General features: G+C 39.0%; 1 protein-coding gene across 2 annotated transcripts in view; it reads right to left on the bottom strand.

Annotated features, from left to right (window-relative positions):
• Positions 1-26,336, bottom strand: part of PDGFD (platelet derived growth factor D) — a 214,802-nt gene that overhangs the window by 9,367 nt on the left and 179,099 nt on the right. For both annotated transcript variants that reach the window (XM_014860027.3, XM_014860026.3), the window contains exons 4-6: positions 20,548-20,610; positions 16,326-16,524; positions 2,549-2,763 (exon numbers count right to left, since the gene is read on the bottom strand). In XM_014860027.3, coding sequence (XP_014715513.2) covers positions 2,549-2,763; positions 16,326-16,524; positions 20,548-20,610 — 477 coding nt within the window. The remainder of the gene's footprint in view (positions 1-2,548; positions 2,764-16,325; positions 16,525-20,547; positions 20,611-26,336) is intronic.

Raw genomic sequence — 26,336 nt, 5'->3', positions numbered from 1 at the left:
CTTATGTGACAAATTCTAGTCACCCTTTTAAGGCTGCTAATCGCCTATAGAAACTCATTTCACATTTCCTCAGTTACAACCAGGAGTGGGGGAAACTGGTTTCTCATTTCTCTGAGGTAAGAATACAGAGAACTAACAGAAGACGAAGATTTTTCCATAATGAACCTAGCCCAAGCACCATTTCTGGAAATGGAACAGCCCTCTGCTCTTTTCCACAGGGCACTCCACAGAGTGATTGCTGGGACACATTTCAAGGGTGTTTTAGGAGTCCCAGGGAAACGCGCCAGGCGTGTTTGTTGCAGGTTTGCAGTTACTGACTGAGTGATGGCTGCTGTTTCGTTCCTTTGTCCAGCACTTGGCAGAGTGATTTTGTAGAGCTCTGCAGACTCCTGGAAGTAAAAATACTACTACACATGCTTCAAAGGGATGCTTCAGAGAGCAGTTTCACAAAGATGCCAGCATTTCAGATCCACTCGTGTGACCGAACAAAGAGATCAAGGGCTTCCTTTCTAGATATTAATTGTGAACAGAAATTTACAGGGAACAGCTATTGTGTACAGAGACAAGAAAGGAACTAAGAAAAGGACTCTTCAGAGCTCTTCAGAGTTAACTGTCTGCGAGGCAAGGGTCCTTTTGGGTGTATGTTTAACTCTGCCGTTTCCACAATATGGAATTTAAAAAATCAAGCTGTAACTTCTAGCTGAGCAGAGAGTCGGGATGAAAATAAAGCTCTCTACAAATACATCAAAGGCTGAACTCGAATATTTTTCCTCACAGTTATGACTAGGTAGAGATCTTGTCACTTCCTCAATTATTTTAACTCCAACCTGATTATCGCATTCTGCGTTCATCCTCAGGGTATGACTAAATGTTACAAAATTCAGGTTCTTAGATGCAAAGGACCACATCCAATCTAGAGTTCATCAGGTCATACAAAAATAAAACACAATGCACACAGACGATAGCATTCTCTGCATATGAGAACATTTTTTTTTTTTCCTTTGAAAACTGTGGGGTGGAGTAAGAAATTCTTGTGACTAAGAAAATATGTTCTATGTAGGTCTAAAAAAATGTGTTTCCGCTGTCGAAGGTATGCATGGTTATTGTGGCCCATGACTTCCTACATTTCTCAAGGTGAAAATACCAGTTATGATGTATTTATTTTCATTTAGCTCAGAAGTTATCTCCTAACTTATTATTATTGTTTTATTGTTTTCAGGATAACAAAACAGTTTTACCAAGCTGGAGATTTTATTTAGGGAGAACTACCTATTCCTTTGCTTTGGTGGGTACTGATGAAAAGCAACTCAAACAATAATAGCAAACACTAATGTTTGCTTCACATTTTAGTTTATATTTTTAAATGTGTTTCTGTAGGATATTTCACATCTTAACAAAATGCATTTCACATGCACTCTTTTATTTGATCCCAGAACCACCCTGAAGGGATTATCTGATATAATTTCTTAGTCCCATTTCACTCTAAACTTTAGTGACTTGCATTTGCTCCCCAAATCAGGAAGTAATAAAGCTGCTGTCAATGCCAGGAGCACCTCTAACTGCCCTTTACTCTTTCTTTAATGCTCAATAAAGTGCTTTCTATTTAAAAAGAGAGAGCACCGTGTTACTTGTGACAAGAACATAGACTCTGGAACCAGCTGATCAGAGTTTAGGTCTCGGCTCTCTGATTTATTGACCTTATTGACCATGTCACACTGGTCAACTTGCTGATCCTCTTAGGCCTCAGTTACTCCCCTATGAGAGAATAAAAATGGCACCCTCACAACGTTGCTGAAAAACTGCTGAGTGAGCTGGTGACTACTTATAATAGTGTCTGGCACACAGCAAATGCTCATGAGTGTTTGTTGGCACTATTATTAAAGGTTACTTTCTCCTTAGATTTTTGTTCCTCTTACATCATTTTATTTACTTTTGCTTATTTTTGCATAATTTCCCAGTTGATTTCCCAGGTAGCACTCAATAGTATTTAGGAAAAACTAGTATTTCTAGAAGAATAATACTTCCATATTTAGAGAATGAAAAGGTCTCTGATAATGTCTATTTTCTGACAATTCATATTTTTCTATCTTTGCTTAATTTTTTAATGACATGATTAAATGAATGTTTGGCTCTTAGGATTTTCTTAAAGCCATTTAGATTTTGCAGCCATATCCCGTAAATGAATACCATCATATTTCTACAATGAGGCCAAGTAAGCTCTGAAATTACTGCACCATACATTTGATTGATTATATATTCTAACAAGGCTGTTGTCAACCCACATGGTTTACTGTGAGAATCAGAAAAAGGAGTGACTTCTTCAGGATGGACTTAATTCCTACCCAGGGCACTTGGCTTGGTAAGTTTAGCACGAGTGAAAGTTCAGCTCCCAATCATCCCCTGCCCTGACTGGGTGTCCTTGTGCAGTGAACAACCCGCACCACTGTATGCAATGGCCCTGAATTCCAACACACTATAGATTACAGGACTGACGCAGCTGAAAAGAGCTAAATGCAGCACTGCAACAAAATACTTGAGAATGACATACCTCATGATACTTTTTCACAGTCTTCCCTGAATTACACGTACAGGACTTCCAGTTGACGGTTCCACAGCCACAATTTCCTCCACAGCGCTGCACAAGGAGGCAACGTGGAAAGAAGACGACGTTGGTCAGCTTCAGCTCCTCTCTTAAGTTGACTGAGTAATTCCTGGGAGTGCAACTGTAACGCTTGACATCATCATTGAGCCTGTCCAGGTCAACTGGAAGAAACACACACACCATGTAACAAAGCGCATGGCTGTAAACAAACATGCTCAGCATGTGTTTTTGGGAACAGAGCGGGAAGATTCCGAGAGGACAACCTTAACCAGGGATTGAGTCTGTCTTTGGGATCCAGTTACTACTCAAACACCAAAGGTGGAAAATTTAGTTTCTCTTTTGATCCTGTCTGCCCTTCAAAAAAAAAATCAACAACAACAAAGAAAAAAATGAAAAACTCTCAGCAACTTGGCTAAACCTATATCTTGGCTCAAATTTCCTTGTGCCTTGCAAAAAAAAAAAAGTTCTGATGAAAGAAAACGAAAAGTTCAGCAATTTAAAATCATTGCCTTTATCTTAAAAAACAAAATAAATTGTTTCATGGTTCTAAATAAGTCCTGACTGTAAGCCATTACTTAAATCTAATTTGAACCATATCGAAGACACATTAGGGATAACCAGTCTAATATATTTAACTGGCAATGAAATTTTACTAGTAAATGTGAGGAAGAAGAAGGTCTTAGCTTCATTTTAACTCCAAGGTCAACCAAAATGTCCAAGGAAATTGCATTTTTTGGGTTGTGAATGTGATGCCTATTTGTGTCCTGGGTCCTAGAGGGCAGTAGAGCATAGTGGGTAAGCGCCTGGTCCCTGCAGGAAGGCTACAGCTGCCTCCACATTGTGGCTCTGCCTGTTTTGAGTTGGGAAGTTACTTAACTGCTCCCAACTCTGCTTTCTCACCTATAAAACGTAAGTAGTATAACTTGACCGATTTCATAGCAATATTCAAAGGATTGAATTTAGCTTGTGGTACTCAATCAATGCTGGTTATTCATCTTGATTCATTTAGATTTTTCCTCCATTTTTTCCCTTTAAAGCCAAATGGTCAAAAATTAAAAGAAAAAAAAATGTCACACCTTTCTCCTCTATTTCTCTCTTTTAGCCGTTACTCGATGTGAATGATTGTCAAAGCAGTATGGTTACTGGGACTTCTATGAATTAAGAGCATCACCTTAACTTTTCAAATATAAGTCATAAATGCGTACTGGAATTAAATTTGCATTATTGTATTAATAAATCACTTTTCAATTAGTGCTCTCAAAATCCATCCGATCATCCATCATTTGCCATCCGAATCCTCTGACTGACGAGCACACATGTGACTATCTTCTCACAAGAGTGCAGCTAGAAGAAAGTGCTTTGTCTGCACACGCTCCACCACCAGTTCCTAGCATACTTCCCATGTCACCTGCCAGGCCACCACAGAAGGAATCCCACAAATGTTAGGAGGATATCACCAAGTGTCCCCTGGACTCTAGCTCCAATAAACGTCTTAGTCTTAAATCAGAACTGCTTGAGGAGCAGTAAGGAGTGCCCTTTTGGGTAGAGCTCAAAGGCTAAGGATGCTGTCAGTGAAATGCATCTGAGGGAAACTGAAGGAAAAGAAGGCACCAGTGGGTGAAGAGTCCACTTAACCCCATGAAGTCAGCTGAAACATCAGCCATATGTCCAGATGACCCCTTGAATGAGGAATTAAATGGCAATTGGACCTACGTCCTGCCCTGGGTGCCTTTTCATATGCGCAACTCTCCTTTGACTCTCAAGGGCAGGGTTTTTCCCCTGTTATATGCTGAGCCCAGGACACTGGGGAGTCTGAATAAATGCTCCATAATTACTGCGCATAATTTATTGCTGTGTTTTTTCTTCCTTTGTAAAGGCATGTCATAAGTTTAGCCATAATCAATCCAGATTTAAATTGAATGAACTCTGTCTTGGGAAAGGAACCATTTTATTGCTGTTAAAGCCCTGAAAATAACTGCAAGCAAAGCAGGAAGGATTACATAAATGGATTAAGAAGTGCAGCAATCATCCATTACAAGTGTCACCTTGAGAGAAATACTGACGCTGGCCTGTGCTTGTGGACAGAGCTGGTGCAGAGGGCCAAAGCTGCTGCATGTGATAACGGGAATATATTTTGTCCAACACCAAGAAGTAAAGAGGGGCTATTAGCAGAAAGGGGCTGTGACGTGTGTGGGAAGTCAGAGAGGGAGAGGAAGGAAGTAACAGTACTGAGTGTCTACTTTAGTTCAGCCCTCTGCTAGGCACCTTACACATATGACCACGTTTAGTTGCTCCCCATCCTTTTGAGGTGGGTATTACTTACCCAAAGTGAATAGTAAGTGGGAAAACCGGAATTGAAACCCTTCTCCCTTTTGCTCCAAAGCGTCTGCCACATCAAGCAGAATGGAGTGTGTGTGGTGGGGGACAGGTAGCCAACAGCTGAAGGAAGACTGACTTCCCTGGTGCTGTATCAGCTTTCCTGTGAAGGGTGTTATGTCAGGACTGGGGTGGTAAATGGCCACATCCTTATCCCTAGGATATATCGGAGGCAAATGACAGCATGGCTTCCCTGCAGGAATTTAGCTAAACCTCAAAGTGCCCTCAACAAACCAAGATAAGCCACGTATGCCTTACTGGCCTTGAAACAAAACTCTTCACCTCATAAAATTGTTTTACTGACTAGCACTGGTGACTTCCGTTTCCTACCCGCCGTGAAGAGATTTACAATGCTGTCAAGTTTTATGCATCAATTCACCGACGTGACTAAGAACTGGGGCCCAGTGTGACTGCTGTAGAATTCAGCTGCCCTGCTTTTCAGGGGACTGAAACCACCGAGGCACTCAATTTAGAACTAGAACTAAAAGGTTCTTCTGACTGGATGCAAATAACTTCAAAGCACGGCCGCAGACTTTCTGCAGGGGATATTGAGTTTCCAGTCAAAGAAGACTGATGAGGCAGGGCAGCAGAGCAGGGAGCCAGACAGGGGGCTGAGCAGCAATTAAAGCTTCCAGCACTCACGTGCTCCGGTAGGAAGGGGGGGCTCTGGTGTGAGCCTTCTGGGGGGAAGGCAGGACAAGCACTACAAACCCAGGGACAGGGGCTGCCCTTTCCATTCCTGCTTCCATTTCCATAATGGAACGTTATAGGGCAGCAAGGATGTTCTGACTTCAATTCAAAGGCCCATGAATTTCAGCTAATTTTCCTTATTTTTCCCCAGGTGTACATAAAGTTACAATCCTTCTTTCACTGTCCTTTTGAATTTGAGTCTTGCCTTTTCATGAATCTTTGACCTCAGTTAAATTTTGGGGGCCCTGCCCTGAATCTGCTAGAAAGGCTGAGAAGGCTCCACCATACTCAAAGGCTTCCTCCGGCCATGTTTATCCAATGTGGGGCACTGCACAGCGCAGTGGGGAGCACCCTCCTTTCTGCAGCCCCAGTTTCAAAGTGCAAGCCAGTCAGAGGTTCCTGGGCTGGGAGAAGAGTTCTGGGATCTGAGCACTGGAGCGGGAATGCATAAATCAGTGGTATATTGGTGAACGCACACCCTTGTTCAGTTTCTAATATAGAAAGGCTTCGGTGTGGGAGGATGGAGAGTCAGCTGGGCCTTTTTGATCCTGGCCATTTATATTCCTGAGTATCGGTCAATGAAAAATGTTCTTCACATATATGATTGTATGACATCCTCATAAATACTATGAATTATACAATTACTACCTTTACTTTTATGGTTGAGGAAATACCGCCTTTAAGAGGTTAAAAAAAAAAACTTGTCTACAGTGAGTGATAGAGCCAGAGTTCGAATCCAGGCTTTTTCATGCCTCTTGCACTCAGGAGCCCAGTCTGAAGATTTGAAGGAGGGTGCAAAGAGCAGCTTCCATGAGCCATGCTGGAGCCTTCTAACTTGAGGACCATTCACTGTCCAAATGACCTGGCTTCCCAGGTGTGTTGATAGGCACTGACCTGTCATTTCCAAGATGTTGTCAATTACATATACCCAAGCATGTGATCCTGTGCACACACATTCATCTGCCAGATTCTACTGGAAAAGTACACCATGTTCTTGCTAATGACCAGGCAATAGCATAGATAGCCTGCTTTTTTCTGTCGTATTGAGCAATATAACCAGGTCCATCTTTTTCACCTGAACTGAGGGGATTTTTGTCAATTCACGATCTTCATTTTGTCCTCATTTCTCCCTTAAGTCCTTCTTGACCTTCTACCTGTAGTCTTTGTCATAAAAAGCATTCAAAGGCCCATGTAAAGAGCTGGATAGATTGATAGCCAAGATCTGTCTTCAGAGGGAACAAATGCTAGAATCCTAGAGATTCTTTCTAATTGACAGATAAAGCCAATATTAGACTTCACGTGCTTGGCAAGCACGGCATGGGTGGTGATGAGCTCATGATAAAATTTTAAAAGTCTTTTCTAAACTGATCATTTCGATTTTTTTATAAATACAAAAATTCATTGTGAAACAAAATAATGTCCTCACTTTGAATGTAGGAAAACATTTTTTTCCCCTCTCCACGCATGTTTAATCCACTGCTTGTTTTGTTCAACTAGACGATGGTCAGTCTCTGGGTGTCAAGTTTATTGGTTGGCTTTCACTGTGCTGGCCTTTCATCAGTTTTTATTCTGTTATGTGAGTCACCAGCCTTTTTTCTCTCCATCTTCCTGAGTCTGCTAGAGTCTCCAATTAAACTCCCACATGTTCTTAGAGATAGCCAGTAACCATTTTATAACAACCAAATCAAGCCTTTACAGTGCTAAAATGCTTTATAAACTCTTTTAGCAGGCACACACTAGCAGCCTATATATTTGTGCACATTTAGCACATGGTGACAGAATGAGGAGAGCAAGTGCTTGAAGTAGGGCTATGCCTTTTTTAACACCATGCTTTTGTCATTCTATTTTATCTTCTCTAGCATCTCAGTCCGCTACATCATTTTAATCTTCTGGGGCCCAAATCAAAAGACATATTCACTCTACATGTCCCCTGACCCCTTTACTATATACTCACTACACATCCTCTGCCTTCTACTAGGCTGCTTACTATGGAGATCTTGCTTTATCATTTTCTTTCTTTCTTTTTTTTGGTGAGGAAGATTCGCCCTTAGCTAATATCTGGTGCCAATCCTCCTCCTTTTTCACTTGAGGAAGTTCAGCCCTGAGCTAACATCTGTGCCCATCTTCCTCTATTTTTTATACGTGGGATGCCTCCACAGCATGGGTGATAAGTGGAGTAGGTCTGCACCTGGGATCTGAACCCATGAACCCAGGCTGCTGAAGCAGAGCATGCGGAACTTTAACCACTCAGCCATCGGGCTGGGCCCTCATTTTCTTTATTTAGGTGCTTCTCTTCCACTAAACTGTAAGGTTCTTGGAAGCAGAAAGTTAATCATCTCTTTATCCCTCCTTTCCTAGTGCTTTGCTCCCAGTGGAAGGACCAAATGCAGGTCATTTAAGCCCACCTCTTCTAAAACAATTTGGTGTCAACAACTAGAAGCAGAGTATTGCTGGGGCTGGCCCCATGGCCTAGTGGTTAAGTTCGTGTGCTCCGCTTCAGCAGCCCAGGGTTTCACTGGTTCAGATCCTGGGCGCAGAGATGGCACCGCTCGTCAGGCTATGCTGAGACAGTATCCCACATGCCATAACTAGAAGGACCCACAACTAAAATATACAACTATGCACTGGGGGGATTTGGGGAGAAAAAGCAGAAAAAAGAAAAAAGATTGGCACCTGTTGTTAGCTCAGGTGCCAATCTTAAAAAAAAAAAAAAAGCAGAGTATTGCTGAAACGAGCATGACATCTTTGTAGTCTAAGCATAAGTGCCATTTTAGAGTATTTGAAATAACTAATTAAATCCACTAAAAAACAACTTAAGTCGCTACGGCACTCCCTGGATGAGTGTTTCCGATTTAAAAAAAATATCTTTTGTGACTCTGAATGGATACCCATAAACTTAAAGTCAAGATTAGAAAAAGTTTAGGCCATTTATTTCCCTACTAATCAATTCAGATTTTCTTTGCAAGGAATAGGTAATCAATAACCACTATCTGAATGAATCAAACTACTGATGGTGTTAGGTTAGAATTGAGAAACTAGAGTTCTGGAACCAGCTCTACCAAGGATGAACTATGATGCATGAAGATGACTGGCACTAAGACCCATGGAATCTAGAAGCAGTGCCACACAGGGTAGAGGACGGCATCAAGAAGGCTGGCCGTCCAATATACGTCTCAAGGTGCTCAGGAATACGTCCTTTGCCAAATGGGGAATAGTGCCACAATCTGTTACGTAAAGTGCTAAACATTTGACTTGGATGTTACAACACTACATTTATGATGTTTTGGGTGGGGGTGGGAGGAAAGGGAAATAGATGAATAATTGTAGTATTTTTTATACCAAGCAACTAGGGGCTCTCAGCCTTTTTCAAGGTTCATAAATTCTCCAGGAGGAGTCTGTTCGTCTTTATGGACATTACAACCTCACCGTGATTTTCAGATTCCCTCTTCTATAAATCAGCACATAATTGTGAAAACTGTTTTCACATTTCAACCCCAATTTGGTAGTGCAAATAAATCTGGAAAGAAAAATTGTTTTATAACTTTTAATAAGGGAACATCGGGATATTTTAAATTTAAAATCGTGAATTTCATGACTCCATTTGCTGATTTAATTTCTAAAGAATGGAAACATTTACCACTTATATTTATGAAAATTAACCTAAATCACAGCAAAACGTTCCCAATCAGATAACTCCTAATTTTCAAGGTTTAAAAACATTGTTAAGCAATAAGTAAATGGAAATTTATTGGGTACCGACCATGTACCTGGTACTGTATGAAATGCTTTCACAAACTCAAGTCTCATTGAATTCTCATAATAAACCCTCACCTTAGAACTACTATTCCCATTTAATAGATGTAGAAACTGAGATGCAGAGGAACTAAGTGACTTGCCTAAAGTCACCAGACATACAGCAAGCATTTGACAACTATATGCCACAAAATGAATGGATAAGTGTGTGAATATCTGCAAGGCACTGAATTAGGCATGAAAGCAGCTGAGGGCACCATAAGGCAATTCTCTAATTCTAGGAACTCATCACCTGGGAGAACGTATGAAGTAGACCTATGAAATGAAGAATAGGAAAACAAGTTAGGAGATGAATAAGAGTCAAGGAGCTCTCTTTCATTTACTAGTCTCTCTTTCATTTACTAGACTATGAGTCTCTGGGCTTTATACACCACTGAGATCCCCATAGCATGGGCTTTGCAGCCAACAAACTCAAGTGCATATCATGGCTCTAAACTTTGTAGCTGCCACAAAACCTTTCTGAATTTATTTCTTTTACTACATAAAATGGGAACGAGAGTACCCTCCTGCCAGGAAATTTATTAAAATTGAATGAGTTAAACGTGTTTGAAGCACAGGTCCAAATCCCAGTTCTCAGTAGTTATGTCCCACATTATTGTTGAAATGAGTAAAACAGACCAATGAGGTAAGGTTAAGAACAGAATCACCCAAACAGCTAAGATTCTGCAAATGGCGATCCCTAAGGAAAGGAAGGTCATGCCCACCTTGATCTACATGTCAGAAGGCAACCATTGTGTGTGTTCAGTTTAATTTCATGGGACTTAGCACAGTCCTTTCAAGTAAAGACATTAATGAGCCAGATCTCCCAGCACCAGCAGTTTCGGCATGAGCACATACATGCTCTAGGAAGGCTGTGGTGTCTCCTTAAGTCCATTGAGGTACTGAGAAAAAGGATGCTGCAGGGGTTCCCCAGTGCTTCTCAGAAAATGTGGGCACATGAACCACAAGGCAAACCCATTCATCTTTAACAAGAGTGACTATGATGGAAAAGGCACATTTGTTCACCCTGACACTAGAAGTTACCTATGGTTTTCCACTGACAGCTGGATTTTTCCAGTCAATTTGCATTTGAATCACATGCCCAGATGGGAAAAAGAACTGTGATGATGAAAGTGAGGTTAGGATATCCACAAAGGTGGACAACCCCAAGTAGGAGAAAAGCAGAAGCTGCACTGGCACTAGGAGGAAAGGGTCCTTGTCCCTGTGCTGTGATTTTCTTCAAACGTTTTATGTTTGTGCCCTTGTAGAAACATACAACACAATAAACAACCATACGGTTTTTATTAATGCTTTCTGGCACACTGAGTGGGGAATCTAGATACTTACAAATCATACGGGTCATAAACAGTGGCTACAGTCTCAAAAAAAAAAAACTTTGCAAAGGAAACATCCAACAAGCAAAATGGTGCCAGAAAGTTTCTGGGTAAATAGTATCATAGAAAAGTTTAGTATTTGGCGATTATTTTGTAAACTTTTAATGAGTGTACTGATTATACAGATACTTAAATCTGACAATATTTGGATCCTCTGTAGGAGGCTCTCAGATCACTGATGATTATCCTAGTACCTTACAGGGAAGAGAGCAGAGAAGTTCACAGAAATATCTTGGTTCGGTGCTGACTTTTGTATTCAAGTTATAATAATAGCTAGCATTTATTGAGGGCCCACTAGGTATTAGATCCGATTCTATTATGAATCCTAACACAACATGGCAAAGTGGTTATAATTATACCATTTTACAAAATGCAGAAGACAGAGGGTCCTGGGTCTATACATAACATCTCCAAGGCCACTAGTCTTAGGATTTGAATTAGCATTTTATTACAAGTTTTCTTGACTCCAAAATCCATGCTCTTCCCACTGCAGCATTCTTTCTTTTGCTCTATTTCTATCAAATTCGTGGTAAACAATTTTAATATTGATAAAGAAAGCCTTTACTTGGTGCATACCACACACACAGTTCAGGAAACTCAGTGAAGCTAACCCTCATTCAACATTAGAAATTAGAAAAATAATATATTTTGATTAGTGTCCCCAGTACCTCTGTTTGTTTAATTTACAGATAGGTAGTTACAGAGGGATGATATCTTAAGACTGACTTATTTGATTCATCACTAGTGTCAGAAAAGGACTTCTTGCAAATTCTTACCTAGATATCAAATAGGCAGACACAGAAAGTTGCAAGCATTCAACTCATGCTGACTTTTGCTGGTTTCTAAAATACGTCCATATCTTAATAACTCTGAAATTATTTCCAACCTTCTAAATCACTTTTGAAAGAGCAAAACTTGCATCTTCCTGGTTAGCATGCAGGGGCATGACAAAGAAATACCTATAAATGACTAATTTAAAAATAAAAGGTATTCTGATCTAAGAGAATTCAGAACCAATTCAAACATTTTGATACAAAACATATTTATTTCATTTAATCCTCAGTTTCTTATGCCAGTTATTTACCTACAAATAGTTTGCAAATTAAAGAGCCAAGTGTTTTAATTCTTAGAGAAAAATAACGTCATCTAAGAAATCATGTAATTGGTATTAGAGCCACGGAAATGGGTTGGTAACTGTCTCAAAGTTACAACATCTAACCATTTAGAGTCTGCAAAAATCATGTATTTCAAACCTGGTCATTTGGAATCAATTTAATATCAACATATTTGCTCCACTCAATATTAAAATACTGATTTTTTAAAAGCAGGGTACATGTCAATTTTGGCATGGGCATCAAAAAATGGCAACTCTTTGGGGAAGAATGTATTTTTATTAAGCATAATGGAAGTTCAAAACTATCAATTTGGAGTGCCCCAACAATTATATCCATATTTTTATCACAACACAAACTGAGAAAACAGGCTTCCCCCTTGCTATTATGTGTTGGATTTTTCTATGCTAAATACACTATCATTCTGGAAAGTCAAGTTCTCCTGGAATAAGCAAAAGAACAGATCTCACTTACATTGTTAATCACCATAAATCATCTCTCAATTAATGCCCAGTCTAGTTGAGCTCAAGACCAATCATTCCTTAATTTAGAGATGTCATATTTCATGCTATGAACTTGAATGAATATATACTGCCCCTAAGTTCAAAGGTATGTGTTTTAAAGGAATCACAGTATAGTTTCAGTTAAACTACAGTGGTCATGCAATGATGCAGAGGGTAATTATATGGCTTGTAGAGCATCTGTATAATTATTTACCTAATTATGTGCAAATTTGCTATATCGTTAGCATGTTCTTCAGAAGAAGTAAATGCAACTTGAACTTGAAACAACTTTTTTTTTTTAACTTTTGGGCAGCTTTGAGGTTGAAAGCATGAGGTTGAAATTATTGGCAAAAATTGGGTTTTGGAACTATAGTTATCTACAGATTTCAACTATCCATGCTACCCTTTTATCCATTACCCCTTAGGAAACTGAAAGTTGGATGTATTAACTTGTTACATTATCTTCAGTCCAGAAGCTTTTACAGACAAGTTTGAGCTTATCTATTACTTGTGAATTCTTAAAAAGTAGACCTTAAGTGCTGAAGTTCTGGCCTCAGTACTTGGCAACATTGTCTGTCTCTTTTCTCTCGCTCTTCTCCCCCAAACTTATACTGTCCTCATGCTTCCCATTTTCAACTCTTTTCTTAAACAGAACTAAAAACTCACTGTCACCTGTTCTCCCCTCAAATAAACAGCAGAAGCAAAGCACAGAATGTAATTTTAAATATTAACTGTGTCTATTTCGTTACATAAATTCTTCACCCCGTGCAAACACACTGGGTGTTTTAAGTTTATAAACCTCTGTGTTTTGCATATTCACATTCAGGGTCATCTCAGAAACTTGCTCTTTGGTAAAAAGAAAACAAAAAACACACAAAAAAACCCCACTTTTGATCAGTCTGGGGAAATCAGAAGAATGGATGTTCAACAGATACTCATAAATGATGTTTGTCTCTGCACAACATCATTAAAAATTATTATACATACTGATAATAGGAAACTTTTTAGGGATCCTATAAAGCTCATGTTTTATTTAACACCCAGTGGACCTCCATTCTCTATAACTATCTTTCTGTTTTTAGTCTTTATTCACTGCTCCCTTTCTGATACATCAGGATACTAACCATGAATTTGTATTAAGTTCTAAAAGCTGAAAATACAGCTGAAATATTAAACCTGACTCCCTTTGCTTTTGTGATACACACAGGTGGCTCAGCATCAGTGGAACGATAAACAATTAAATCAGCACATTTATACAAGTGCGGAGACAGTGGTGAACTGCCAGTATTAAACGAAACGGTACAGATCTGCCTTAGGACCATTTTAAACAAGAGATTAAGAAATGGAACCTAAGCCAACAGGGGAGAGAAATGTTTCCTCTGTCAGAAATAAGTAGAATGTTGCCTTGAATGCTCCTGCAAGGTTATTTCAGTAACCAAAGGCATTCTTAATAAAGCTACACTCCTTAGTCTGTGAGGTGGGTTTCTGTAAACTTTAGAAATATACTAATGCTGAAATATTAACGTCTTCGATTCCACCAACATTAACTGAGCAGCTAAAATGTGTCAGACACTGTGCCAAGCGCTGCAGATATTGGATGAACTATGTCTAAACAGTGCCTCTCAACCCTGGCTGCCTCTACGGATCGATCTCAATCTCCCAGGAGCCATAAAATGTTATCAATACCCCAGCCTCACCCTCTGAGATTCTGAGCCAGTGTATCTGGGATAGGACTAGGCATCTGTAGTTTTTTAAAGCTCTCCAGGTGATTAAATATTCAGCCAGAGTTGAGACCTTTAGGTCGTAGGATCTCATATTCCCTTAAAGAAAACGAAAATACAATAATGATGCAGTAGTAGGACAAAAAAATGCTGTGGTGTCCCAAGTACTCTGAACTTTGTCTAGGGTGGTGGGCTTCACTGGGAAAGAACAAGGAATAAGGAAGCCTTCACCAAGGAAGTGATGCAAACATATTTCAGAATTCTAGGTAGCTATAAGTAGCTAACATTTCTTGAACAAGTACTATGTGCCAGGTGCTTTTGATGGCACCACTAACAATTCCCGGAAGTAGGTGTTACCACACACACATTGCCAATGAGGAAACCGAGGCTCAGGAAGGATCAGTGATGTGCTAAAAAATCACAAAACTTGTAAGTGGCAGCGTTAGGATTTGAACCCAGACATCCTGCCTCCAACTCAACACAATTTCTGGGAGGGAAAAAAAGTAATGAATTTAGGTGATTTTTAAATTTTAATATTTCCAAAAAATAAATGCCTAGTGCCTGCACCCTGCACCTTGAATAGCTGTAGTGGTTAAGATACTTGAAGACAGAATCAGACTTTGCCATTTCTTTGTGAAACACGATTTTTAATATTTTTTGGGGGGGTTTTCAAAACATGGTGAATATTTTACTTTCCTTTAAGTTGACCTAGTAGAGATCCAAAGACAGCAATGCCTTACAGAACAGCAATTTCTTCTTTGAGTTGAATCCAATCTGAACCCTGGCGAGATTCAGTTGGAGAGTTACAGTGATCTCCATATGGCATATCTCCATAATGTCAGGGCCACCAGGGACTCTTGTCTTCCCTTAGCTGTGCGTTTTAAGTATATAAGATTATGACCTAAGCCATAAGCAGTAGATGTAGACAGTCATTAATTAATTAGTCATTTTGGCCCAAATGTCCTAACAGGTTGTGCTGACTGACACAGACACTATCTATGAAGCAGTCCAGGTTCACAGTTCTTAAGAGTACCCATGATATTACAAACTATAGGAAACAAGCTGTATTTTAGCTAAATACCTTCACATTTATGATGCAAGCCAGCCTTGCAAGACTTTTAAAGAGAATTTTAATAATAACAAATCTTATCAAATAAAGCAAAGACATAGCAGACTAGAAATTACAATTTTATTCAATAAGAGGTAATTACATGTTATTTCTCTATTAATTTGAGTTAGACATTCAAATAAACATTCTCATCCTAAGATTATATCACTCTGATATAGGACTAGGATATTTATTTTTTAAGAGTTTAAGCATCACCGTTTTAATTTATGATGTTTTCTCTGCCTGAATGGTCCTCTCTTCCCTTCTCATTATACTTTCCAGAATGTTCCAATTGGATGTGTGCCCTCACACAGCTCCAAACTATCCCAAACTTCTTTGCTTCTTCCTTGGGGCATCTACATGCTATGAACCACTCAGGGCACCAAGCACGTAGTAGGTCCTCATAAAAAATTTGTAGAATGGACATTGAATGAGTACAGTTGAAATCATCCAACGAGTTTTGATGACTGCTTTACTAGGAATTGCAATTTACTAGGATGATTGCAATACTAGTCAGTATTGTCTCCTGCCAATACTGACTGAGTCTTGGCTAAGTCAACATCATACCTATCAGAGAGGCACAGTAGACCATTACACATCTTTGCCATTGGAGGCAAGAGACCATGATTCTCATTTCCTCTCCACTAATAACTAGCCATGCAGCTGTTGGCAAATTATTTGCCTCCTCTGATTTTGGCTGCCTCCACTGTGTACAGTGGGGTTAAATCATGCCTTACTTGCCAAGAAGCACAAAGCTGGTCCAGATGATTTTACAAGGTCTTTCCCAGCTCCAAACTATAAGAGATCTTTGACTAAATCAAACCTTCCTTAGTCCCATACAAACAGCTCAGCTTGGGCAAAACACAGAACTTCATTTGAAGGTGCTGTGAAACAGATATGTGATAAGGGACTGAACGTAATCATTTGAGTTAAGTGAATTAAATATATTGCATTGCTAATCCTGACTTATTATTACTATTAATACTCCTATCTGCTTATGTAGAATCTCCAAGGCTCTATTTCTTACCTTTAGACTTCCTGTCATGGTACGACCTGCCTCGATAATGAGGGGTGTCCAAATACAAATTCTCAAGATCTTCTTGCCATGATTCGGGATTGAAGTGCTTGAGCAGATCTTCCACAGTATCAAATTCTGCAATTGTCTTGTCCAGAGCATCCGCAGTGAGAGTGGGATCCGTTACTGATGGAGAGTGATAGGACACCCCCTAAGATAGTGACATACAGCTCAGTGTACTCAGAAAAAGTCCATGGCTACGAAATACAACTATATGGAAGGAATATAAGCAGGCTTCTGATTATGAGACATCATATAGATAAATATCATGCTAAAGTACTCTGCTATAGTCTTGCCATCTTCCTAAATAAGAGCAATTAATTGGTAAATGATAGTCATTCACTTTTTTGAAAATCAAAAACAGGCAGATAATAAAACTTTCACTTCATATGAATTATAATCATTAAAAAAGACACAGGGAAATATTAAAATTAAGTCATCCAATTTCTTGGTTCAAGGTCTCAAATCACCCATATCTATATCAACAAATAATGGTGAGCATTTAAATTCTGAACTCCTTCCAAGCAAATTTTGCATAACCCATTCCATTCTCCCATGTTTAGCCTCCATGTCCCCTCTTTATAGGTCACTTAGCATTGCAGGTGTTGTGTGAGCAATGTTTGAATCTGCTCTGGAGACATTTTGGTAACATTTGGCACTTTAACCAGCTTATTTACTGTCAACAAGATTAATTAGGCATGAAACTGGCTCTCTTAAGAGTGGAAGATTCACATGGGAAGCACATTGGTTTTTTAAAAAGTGCTGTAGCTTGCTAGTGATCCCAGTTGCCATCAAAACATTCTCAGGAATACTCTTTAAATGGGGACTGCAATGTCACTAAAAGTCTGGAAGGGATTATATATTTTGCCATGGAATATATTCTCACATAAGCTTCCAAGCACTTACTTCACTAACCTTGGTACAATCTAGAGGTAAATGAGCCAAGATTCAAACATCTCTGTGAAAATTCATGACCCATTAATAAGGAAATAGAGAGCACACAGTCTCCAATGATTTCTAAATGTCTTTAAAGAAACTGCGAAATAAATAAGATTCCCCTAAGGGCAAATATCTCCTACCACGATGGGAAAATGGAAATTAATGAAAACTTGCGATCCTGCAACTTAACTGTAGTATCCTCTTGACAAACAATATACCCTATAGAGTAGCAGACAGCAAAGCCCACATTTATATTCTCACTCTCAAGTAATGTTTTCTCTTTTTAACCAATCAAGGTCCAAAGGTCCATAAGTGATTCGATGATCACTTGTTCTCACAGAAATGGTCCTCTTTAGCAAAACTGAGTGCGTGAAAGCATTAACCTACCATTGGTGTCATTGAGGAGCAGTTTTCAAATATGCACTGTAGGGGAAGGGGAGTTGGGGTAAGATGGCATTTGGAGAGGAGGGTGGAAGATATGAGATAGATTGGTGAAGGTGTCAGGCCAGCTCTTTACCCTAGGGGTGTGTGTGTGCGGGGCACGGGTCTCTGTGTGTGTGTGTAGTTGATGTAAACTGAACCCTGATTCAAGCACATCCTTTCTGTCTTTCACATCACTGTTGGCATCAAATGCTGGAGAAGGATAATATTATAATTCAGTATCAAAATTCCAAATTCCTGGGGCCGGCCCCGTGGCCGAGCGGTTAAGTTCGTGCACTGCTGTGGCGGCCCAGGGTTTCTCCGGTTTGGATCCTGGGCGCGGACATGGCACCGTTCGTCGGGCCACGTTGTGGTGGCATCCCACATGCCACAACTAGAAGGACCTGCAACTAAGATATACAACTATGTATCGGGGGGATTTGGGCAGATAAAACAGAAAAAACAAAAAGATTGGCCACAGTTGTTAGCTCAGCTGCCAATCTTAAAAAAAAAAAAACCAGTATCAAAAAAAAATTCCAAATTCCCATTCAACTTTGTATTCTCTGGATAACATACAGTCTACTTGGCTGATACTCACCAGAGGATTTACAGTTAGCCTTGTATCACAATAATGTGGGTCTAAGATCCAAAGAATCAAAATGAGCTGGCCAAAGTTAGGTGCATGGCAGCGTATAATAGCTTTGAAATAAAATGCTTCCCTCTTTTTTGAAACAGAAGTGGGGACATCAATCAAGCCATTCCCACACAAGTGAAAGCTCCTTACAATGGCTCTGGGGAACTCCTGGCAAAGAGTTTCCTGGGGTTGCTCTTAATGGTATCTAGAGTGTAGTGTAGACCCAGACATCAATCTCTTTAACAGAAAACTGTGGAAGAGCTCTTAGTCCCTGAGGGGGAGGGGGAAATCTAACCTCTTCTTAAATTAGTCTGAAGAGCAAATCCAAACCATAGGTAAAATGTAAAACTGTCTTTACATATGAGCTTTACTGCTCTTTTCAAGTTGTGACTCAGAGCAGTTGACAGAAACACCAACGATGGTTAGGAAAATATTTATGAGTGACTAGGCGACCTAAGAAATCCATGAGATCATTTTTGCTTCCTAGGTAATGATTTAAAAATTATTTTTGAGAGAAAGAATTAACTGGGTGTGCCTCTTTCAACTGCACTATAAATTTGATCTCCTTCAGCTTTTGTTTTACATTTATAAAAATCAATTCCAAAGCTAACTGACTTACCTTAAAATGGTAACAATTTGTAAAAAATGTTCTGAAAACTGTACAGTGTCTTCAACAAAAACAAAGTATGATTTATACAGAAGTTAATGGTAGGTCCGAGGGCCCTTGCTCTTACTTCAGAAGGTTCTTGAAAAATGGAATGCTGAGGAAAGACGCTGAGCCTCCCTGGTTTTCCTAGAGGATTAAGCAGAACCTAGACTTGGAACACAACCCAGAAGAATTTCCAGTGGATATGGACCTAGTGCTGTGCTTAAGCAGATACTCGAAATGGATAGGACAATCCTTCTCTTTAGGAGGACCTGGATTATCTTGAATTAGCTAAGGGTCCTGTAAGCTGTAACTTCTAGATTTGGGGCAGGAATGATTAGACAACGCTGAGCTACCAATGCTGAGCTAGGTATAAGATGCTTGAGAAGCCAGGGAGCTCTTGACAGAATAGCACACTAGGTCCTAGTGGCAGCTGATGTCTACCTTGAATTGTCAGTCTCGGGCTGCTAACCATAGGCCTGCTGCCTAGCCTCCCAGCTCTGCAGCATCACCTGCCTGATTTTCATTTTCACCTGCCTGACAATGATTGCCTACACTTAGCTAGGTTCAGAGCATGCATTATGGACTGTCAAAAACAAACAAAACACTCCTAATTTCACCATTAGAGACCTCATTGAGCTCTTGATCAGATCATGTTGTTCTAGTCCAGCAGCCACACCAAGTGAATTAAATAGCCACAGAATCCATGGCTGAGGAAATCCTGCTTTTGAGGGAATTAAAAAAAAAATCCCCCAGAGAGCAAAAGATAGCATATTACGTTTAGAAAAAATAAATCAACTCTGACTCAGCCACATTGACCCACTTTAGAACCAAGGACAAGCTTTCTCCATGCTCTTGATCTTTTAATGAACAACTGCATTTATTATTTTGTATTTTATTGCTACATAAATGCTACCCGTAGGATTGGTGAAAACAAGGTCTTTCTTTCTGTACAAAGTAGATAAGTCGACAGAATACTGAGAAATGACTAAATTTGGAGAAGAAAATGGGGGCATGAACCATTTTACAGTTTCAGGGTGAGTTATATTTTATTTCCAAGTCAAATAGAATACATTCTTGGTTTGCAATTAAGTTATCTTACTGTAAACACTGGGATTTTTGACATCTGAAAAGATCCCTGAAAATGTAAAGGTTAATAGCTTCCCCTGGAATATTCAAAAAATTATTTCAAAATTCCCCACTTGAGCCCGGGCCATGGATCAGTTTGAAACATTTGATACGTCTAGACAGTCCTTCTGTTGGAATGTTCTGCTTTAAAACCGATAAACACTTAAGTCATTGTCTATCCCATGTTCTTACAATGGGTACTGGCATTTCCTGGAAGCCTTGGAAGGAGAGTAAAAAAGGGCGTCTGACATAGCCCACTGTAACCTGAATGAAATAGAAGAATACATCATGCTTGAGATCTGGCTTTTGTCAAGCCATAGGTCCTTAATGCAGCTGAAGTCATTCTGGGGCTGACCTTAGCTACTCCATCAGTTTTTTCACTGGCAACAGAAAAATAAATTACTTACTGAGATAGAGCTTGTGACTGACTCCCAGTTGGTCTCTGAGGCTGCTGCGGGTTGGAAATCTTCCTAGAAGGCAAAGAAACATCCACGCAAGTTTGTCAAACCTCTGTTCAATCCATTTCATGTACCGTTTCAACCTTTTAGCCATCTGAATCTTCTTCCAACTAAGTGACAATAGGAAGAAGGGCTGCATTCCTGCTGAACAGGTCACCATTTAAATGTCTTAAGCACTTCTCCTCAAGCGCCCTTCTCATTCATGACATGGACAACTGTATTCCCCTTTACTTATAAGCACTGGTGAAATGGAAAATGTGCAGACAGAAGTTCAGATTATAACTTGGCTATCTACTGGCTGAGTGACCTCAGGCAATCTACTTAATCTCTCCAGTCCTTCTCTTCCTCATCTGAAAAAGGCTGGTATGGGATGCTTAAATTGCAGGATTGTTTTGAGAATTGAAGGCATTAATTATGTAATTATAACCAGCTCTGAATAAAGTACTTAATAAAGAGTAATAATAATTATTACCAGTATTGATGTTTGTTTTGATCTAGATTCTGCTGTCATGTTCAATCCTGCCTGCTGAGGTAGGTTACAATATCAGTGCTCTTTTCAAAGATAAATTAACTGATAAAAGGCTATCCCTGACTCCATCATGAAATGTCAGTAAGGATGGCAGGGGGAAAAGCATGGCTGTGGGAGTGACAAAGTACTACCCACTTGAGGAAAGAAGGTAAAGGGCAGATCTGAGAAAGTTAGTTATGTCAGAGAGGCCTCAAAGGATATATGATAGCAAACGACCTCAGAGCAAGAAACTTCTCTTGAAAGGCAAACTTCTCTCCAATTTGTATGTGACTTCCATGTTAATTACTCTAGCACCGGTAAGATTAAAAAATATAATGGGAAGGAAAGCTGACTCTACCATTGTTCATGTCACAGTTGGTTTCTTGACCCTACCCAAATAAATCACCTTAGTTAATTTCTTTCAGCCTGAACAGGGAGTAGGAGGTATTTTAAGATGATGCTGAGAAAAATTCAGCCACTCAAATCTGACAGCTTCTTTACCCAAGTATACTTACTGAATGAGAGCTAAGTATCAGGTCTAAATTTCATTAACATTTTGAGGAGCTGGAAGTGCATTTGTTAGTTGCACACGATGAAACTGGTTTATATACAAATGTCTGTGTTGAAGAAAATTTTGGTTGTTTACGAGGAGAGAACTAAGTCAAACGTGGGATTCAAGGAATGAATATCTATTAAAAATTGGCTAGACACCATTATTCTAATCTCAACCTCAGGGAAGACAGGAAGAAAGAAAATGTGGTCCCTGCACTTTGAAAGACAGAATATACATGAAAAAGACACTGAATTCCAATGGCAGAAGGATGTGTGCAAACAAATAAAGGCTGGCATTTATATGAGGCTTCATAAGCTGGTGAGCCGGTGAAATGAGGCAAGAGAGCCAACGGTTTCCCTATGTATTAAGAAACTGTTGGTGGGAGGTCATATACCAAGTAAGACAATGACATGAGCAATCCTCAGATCATAGATTTTCATTTTCACTTATTCATTCAATATCTGTTAATCTCAGACTATGTGATACATTCTAGGCTGAGGGTAGAATCACAAGGAAATAAGAAACTATCCCTGCCCTCAAGGAGTTCAAAATGTAAACATGTAAATAAACAGGTCAATAAACTCATGTGGGTGCTCTGATATTAGTCTAATCAGGACCCCATGGAAGGTAGTAGAAAATTCTACCTGCAGAGGAAGTGGGCTTGGAAACATTTCACATTAAGACGGTGACTCTTGAGATGAGTCTTGTAGACTCAGATAAGTGGATAAGTAAGTAGTGGTTATTTGCAAGAAAGGTAGAGTGGAAGACAGTCAAAGAGAGAGAGAGATCTAGACAACATGAGAAAAGTGCATAGAAAAATGAGCAAGTTACTGGAGAAAGTTAAGGAGTCATGTTGGACATAGAGTGTTTGAGGTGCCTATGCAATATCCAGGTAGAGATGTGCAGGAAGCCATTTGCTATATGAGAATGAACCTAAGAGTCTTGAACTTGAGATACAGATTTGCGAATCATCAGCACAAAAATGGCTGACATATAATATTGTGTAATTAATTAAAGCAAATAACGGATTATGTTGATCATGTGTGAAAATCAGAAGAGTGGCAATCTTAAAATCTTGGAACTGGAAAGAATTTTAGGATTATCTAATCCAACCTCTTCATTTTAATGATTAGAAAACCAATTCTCAGAGAGATAAATGGTGTGCTCCATATCATGTCGCCATCTTTTGGTAAAGCTTGGACCATTAGAGCCCATTCCTAAGTACAAACTGTGCGTTCACCTTTCACATCATTAGAGCTGGCTTGGATAATTGTAAGCCTGAGGGGAAAAGATGAAACAGAGCACGAAAGAGGAGTCAATAGAAAAAGCAAGAAAGACATAAAGCAGAGTATTGGTGGAAGGTTCTATGTAAGTTTTGTAAGTAGTGTAAGATAGGGGTCCAGTTTCATTCTTTTGCATTTGAATATCTAGTTTTTCCAGATCAATTTATGGAAAAAGACTATCTAGTCCACTGTGTAGGCTACAGGATTCCAGTCAGAAACTTTAATAGGCACAAATGATAAAGGATTTCAGTAAGTCCTAAATAAAATGTGAATTTGTCTTCTCTTAGTAACATGAATATTAGACATTTAAAAGAAACCAACCTTTTACGTTATTTCAAAAGTTTGCCATTATTCATAAAAGACCTTCAAAATGAGCTTACAAAAGGAAGAATATCCCTTCCAAAAATAAAACACAGAACCTCCAAATTTTATCCCTGAAAGGAGAATCTCAGCATGGGAAGGAAATCTATCCTCAATATGGTCATTCTCATCTCATCATCCCCCATAACCTCTTAAGTCCAAGACATGAAGTCTCAATTGCCTGTTAACTTTCTCCATGCTTCTACTTTCTCCCTAAAGTCTGCATTCTACATAGCAGCGAGAATTATCTTTTTCTCCCAGCTTTATTGAGAAATAGTTGACATAGAACACTGTGTAAGTTTAAGATGTACAGCATGATAATTTGATACATGTATATATCACTAAATAATTACCACAATGAGGTTAAGTTAACCCATCCATCACCTCACATAATTACAGTTTTGTGTGTGTGTATAGTAAGAACATTTAAGATCTACTCTCTTAGCAACTTTCAAGTATATAATATAATATTGTTAACTGTAGTCACTATTAGATCCCCAGGACCTATTTGTCCTATAATCAGAAGTTTGTGCACTTTGACCAACATCTCCTCATTTCCCCATCCTTCTGCCCCTGGCAATCACTGTTCTACTCTCTGTTTCTATGAGTTTGGCTTTTTTTTTTTAGCTTCCACACGTAAGTGAGATTATACAGTTTTTGTCTTTTTCTGTCTGACTACTTATTTCACTTAATGTTGTCAAGGTCCATCCATGTTGTCACAAATGCAGGATTTTGTTCTTTCCCATGGCTGAATACTTTTCCATTATACACGTAAAATATACATAGTTTAAAATATATTTAATGTAAAAATATGTTTTATATATTTTATATCTAAAACATATTTTTCACATAATTTATATATATATATATATATATATATATATATAAAATGTGATATATATGTACCATATCTTTTTACTCATTCACCTGTCAGTGGACACTTAGGTTGTTTCCATGTTGCAGCTATTGTGAATAAGGCTGTAATGAACATGGGGGTGCAGACAACTCTTCAATATAGTGATTTCATTTCCTTCATATATATATATATATATATCCAGAACTGGAACTGCTGGATCATATGGTAGTTCTATTTTTAATTTTTTAGGAACCTCCATACTGTTTTCCATAGTGGCTGTACCAATTTACACCAACAGGGCATTAAGGTTTCTTTTTTCCACATCCTGCCCAACACTTGTTATCTCTTGTCTTTTTGATAATAGCTATTCCAACAGGTGCGAGGAGATATCTCATTGTGGTTTTGGTTTGCATTTCTTTGATGATTAGTGATGGCATTTTTTAATGTACCAGTTGACCACTGATATGTCTTTGGGAAAATGTCTATTCAGTCTATTCGGGTCCTCTGCCTATTTTTCAATCAAATTATTTATTTATTTTTTGCTATTGAGTTGTATGAGTTCTTTATATATCTCGGATATTAACCTTTTATCAGATATGTGGTTTGCAAATATTTTCTCCCATTCTATAGATTGCCTCTTCCCTCTGTTGATTGTTTCTTTTGCTGTGTAGAAGCTTTTTAGTTCGATGTAGTCTCAATGCTTATTTGTCCATTTATTGCCTTTGCTTTTAGTGTCATATCAAAAAATCATTGCCAAGACTAATATCAAGGAGCTTTTTCCCTATGTTTCCTTCTAAGACTTTTAAGATTTTAGGTCTTACATTTAAGTCTTTAATCTATTTCAAGTTGGTTTTTGTGAGTGGTGTAAGATAGGGGTCCAATTTCATTCTTTTGCATTTAAATATCTAGTTTTCCCAACACCATTTATTGAAAAGACTATTTTTTCCCCACTGAGTATTCTTGGCTCTACTGTCAAATATTAGTTGACTGTATATGCATGGGATTATTTCTGGGCTCTCAAGTCTATTTCATTGGCATCTTTTCTAACTGTAAATCAAATCACTTCTGTCTTCCGCTTAAAACTCTCCAATAGCTTTCCACTGTACTTAGGATTTGGCCTTTTAAGATCTGCCCACTGCTTGCCTCATCTCCTGGTGTCCCTCTCTGATTTGATGTTCTACATTTCTCACTAACTTCACTCTCACTACACTGGCCTTCTTACAATCTTTCAAATAACACTCCAGGCTTCTTCTTCCCTTGGGTCTAAATCTGTTGCTGTTCCTTCCCTCTGCCTTGGATGCACTTTCTCCAAGTGTTCAATGACTGGCTTCTCATCACTTAGTTCTCTGCTCAAGTATCAAATCTTTAGAGACCCTTCTTTGAACACTATTTAAAATATCCCCACATTATTGGTCATTCTATCCATGTAACTTACTTAATTTTCTTTAAAGCTTTTTTGATGATCTGAAATGATTTTATATCTGTTTTATTGTTAATTATCTCTTCCCCCAACTAGAATGTATGCTTTAGAATGTCAGGGACCTTTTTTTATTGTTCTCCACTCTATCCCAAGTTCCTAGCTTGGTACACACTGCAATTTCCCTGGTTCCCACTGTACATTCAAGGATGACGTTTGGCTGTTCCCCCTAAGTACAAACAAAGCAGTAGTTTATAGCCAGAATCCATTCCGAGCAGTTAGTGCCTATGTCATACTGTTTGTTACATATTTTTAATATCATACTGGGTAGATTGCTAGCTTTTTCAAGCTCCAGGCTAACAGAAGACAAACTTCATTTTTGTGGGTGCTCTTAGCAGAGCAGTGCCCTTAGCATTACTTTAAGAAATGTTAAAATAGAACAAACAGTGAATAATCATTTGAAAGGCATCAAAATAGTCCAGCTTACAATAACACATTTCTGTTCTTCGTTATAGCGAACTCAGATAAGCGCTTTAAAAGCCATGTCCCATTCTTCTGAGGAGAGAGAACTATTTGCCAGTTCCAAGAAGTAGGTACAAATTCAGCCCTTGCTTTCCTTACCTCCTGCTCCTGAAATGTGGTACGTCCCATCCTAAAAGAAAGGAGCTACTATTTTAGTTACTTTGTTCTCTCAGTCCATGTAGGGAATCTTAGCACTTTGGTGCTGTGGGTACCTTACTGAGGTCATCTAGGGGTCCAAT

The sequence above is a fragment of the Equus asinus genome, chromosome 20 (genome assembly GCF_041296235.1).
Source record: "Equus asinus isolate D_3611 breed Donkey chromosome 20, EquAss-T2T_v2, whole genome shotgun sequence".
In the NCBI taxonomy this organism is placed as follows: Eukaryota; Metazoa; Chordata; class Mammalia; order Perissodactyla; family Equidae; genus Equus; species Equus asinus.
Note: the sequence above shows the minus strand (reverse complement) of the source record. Positions and strands in the feature narration are given on the sequence as shown.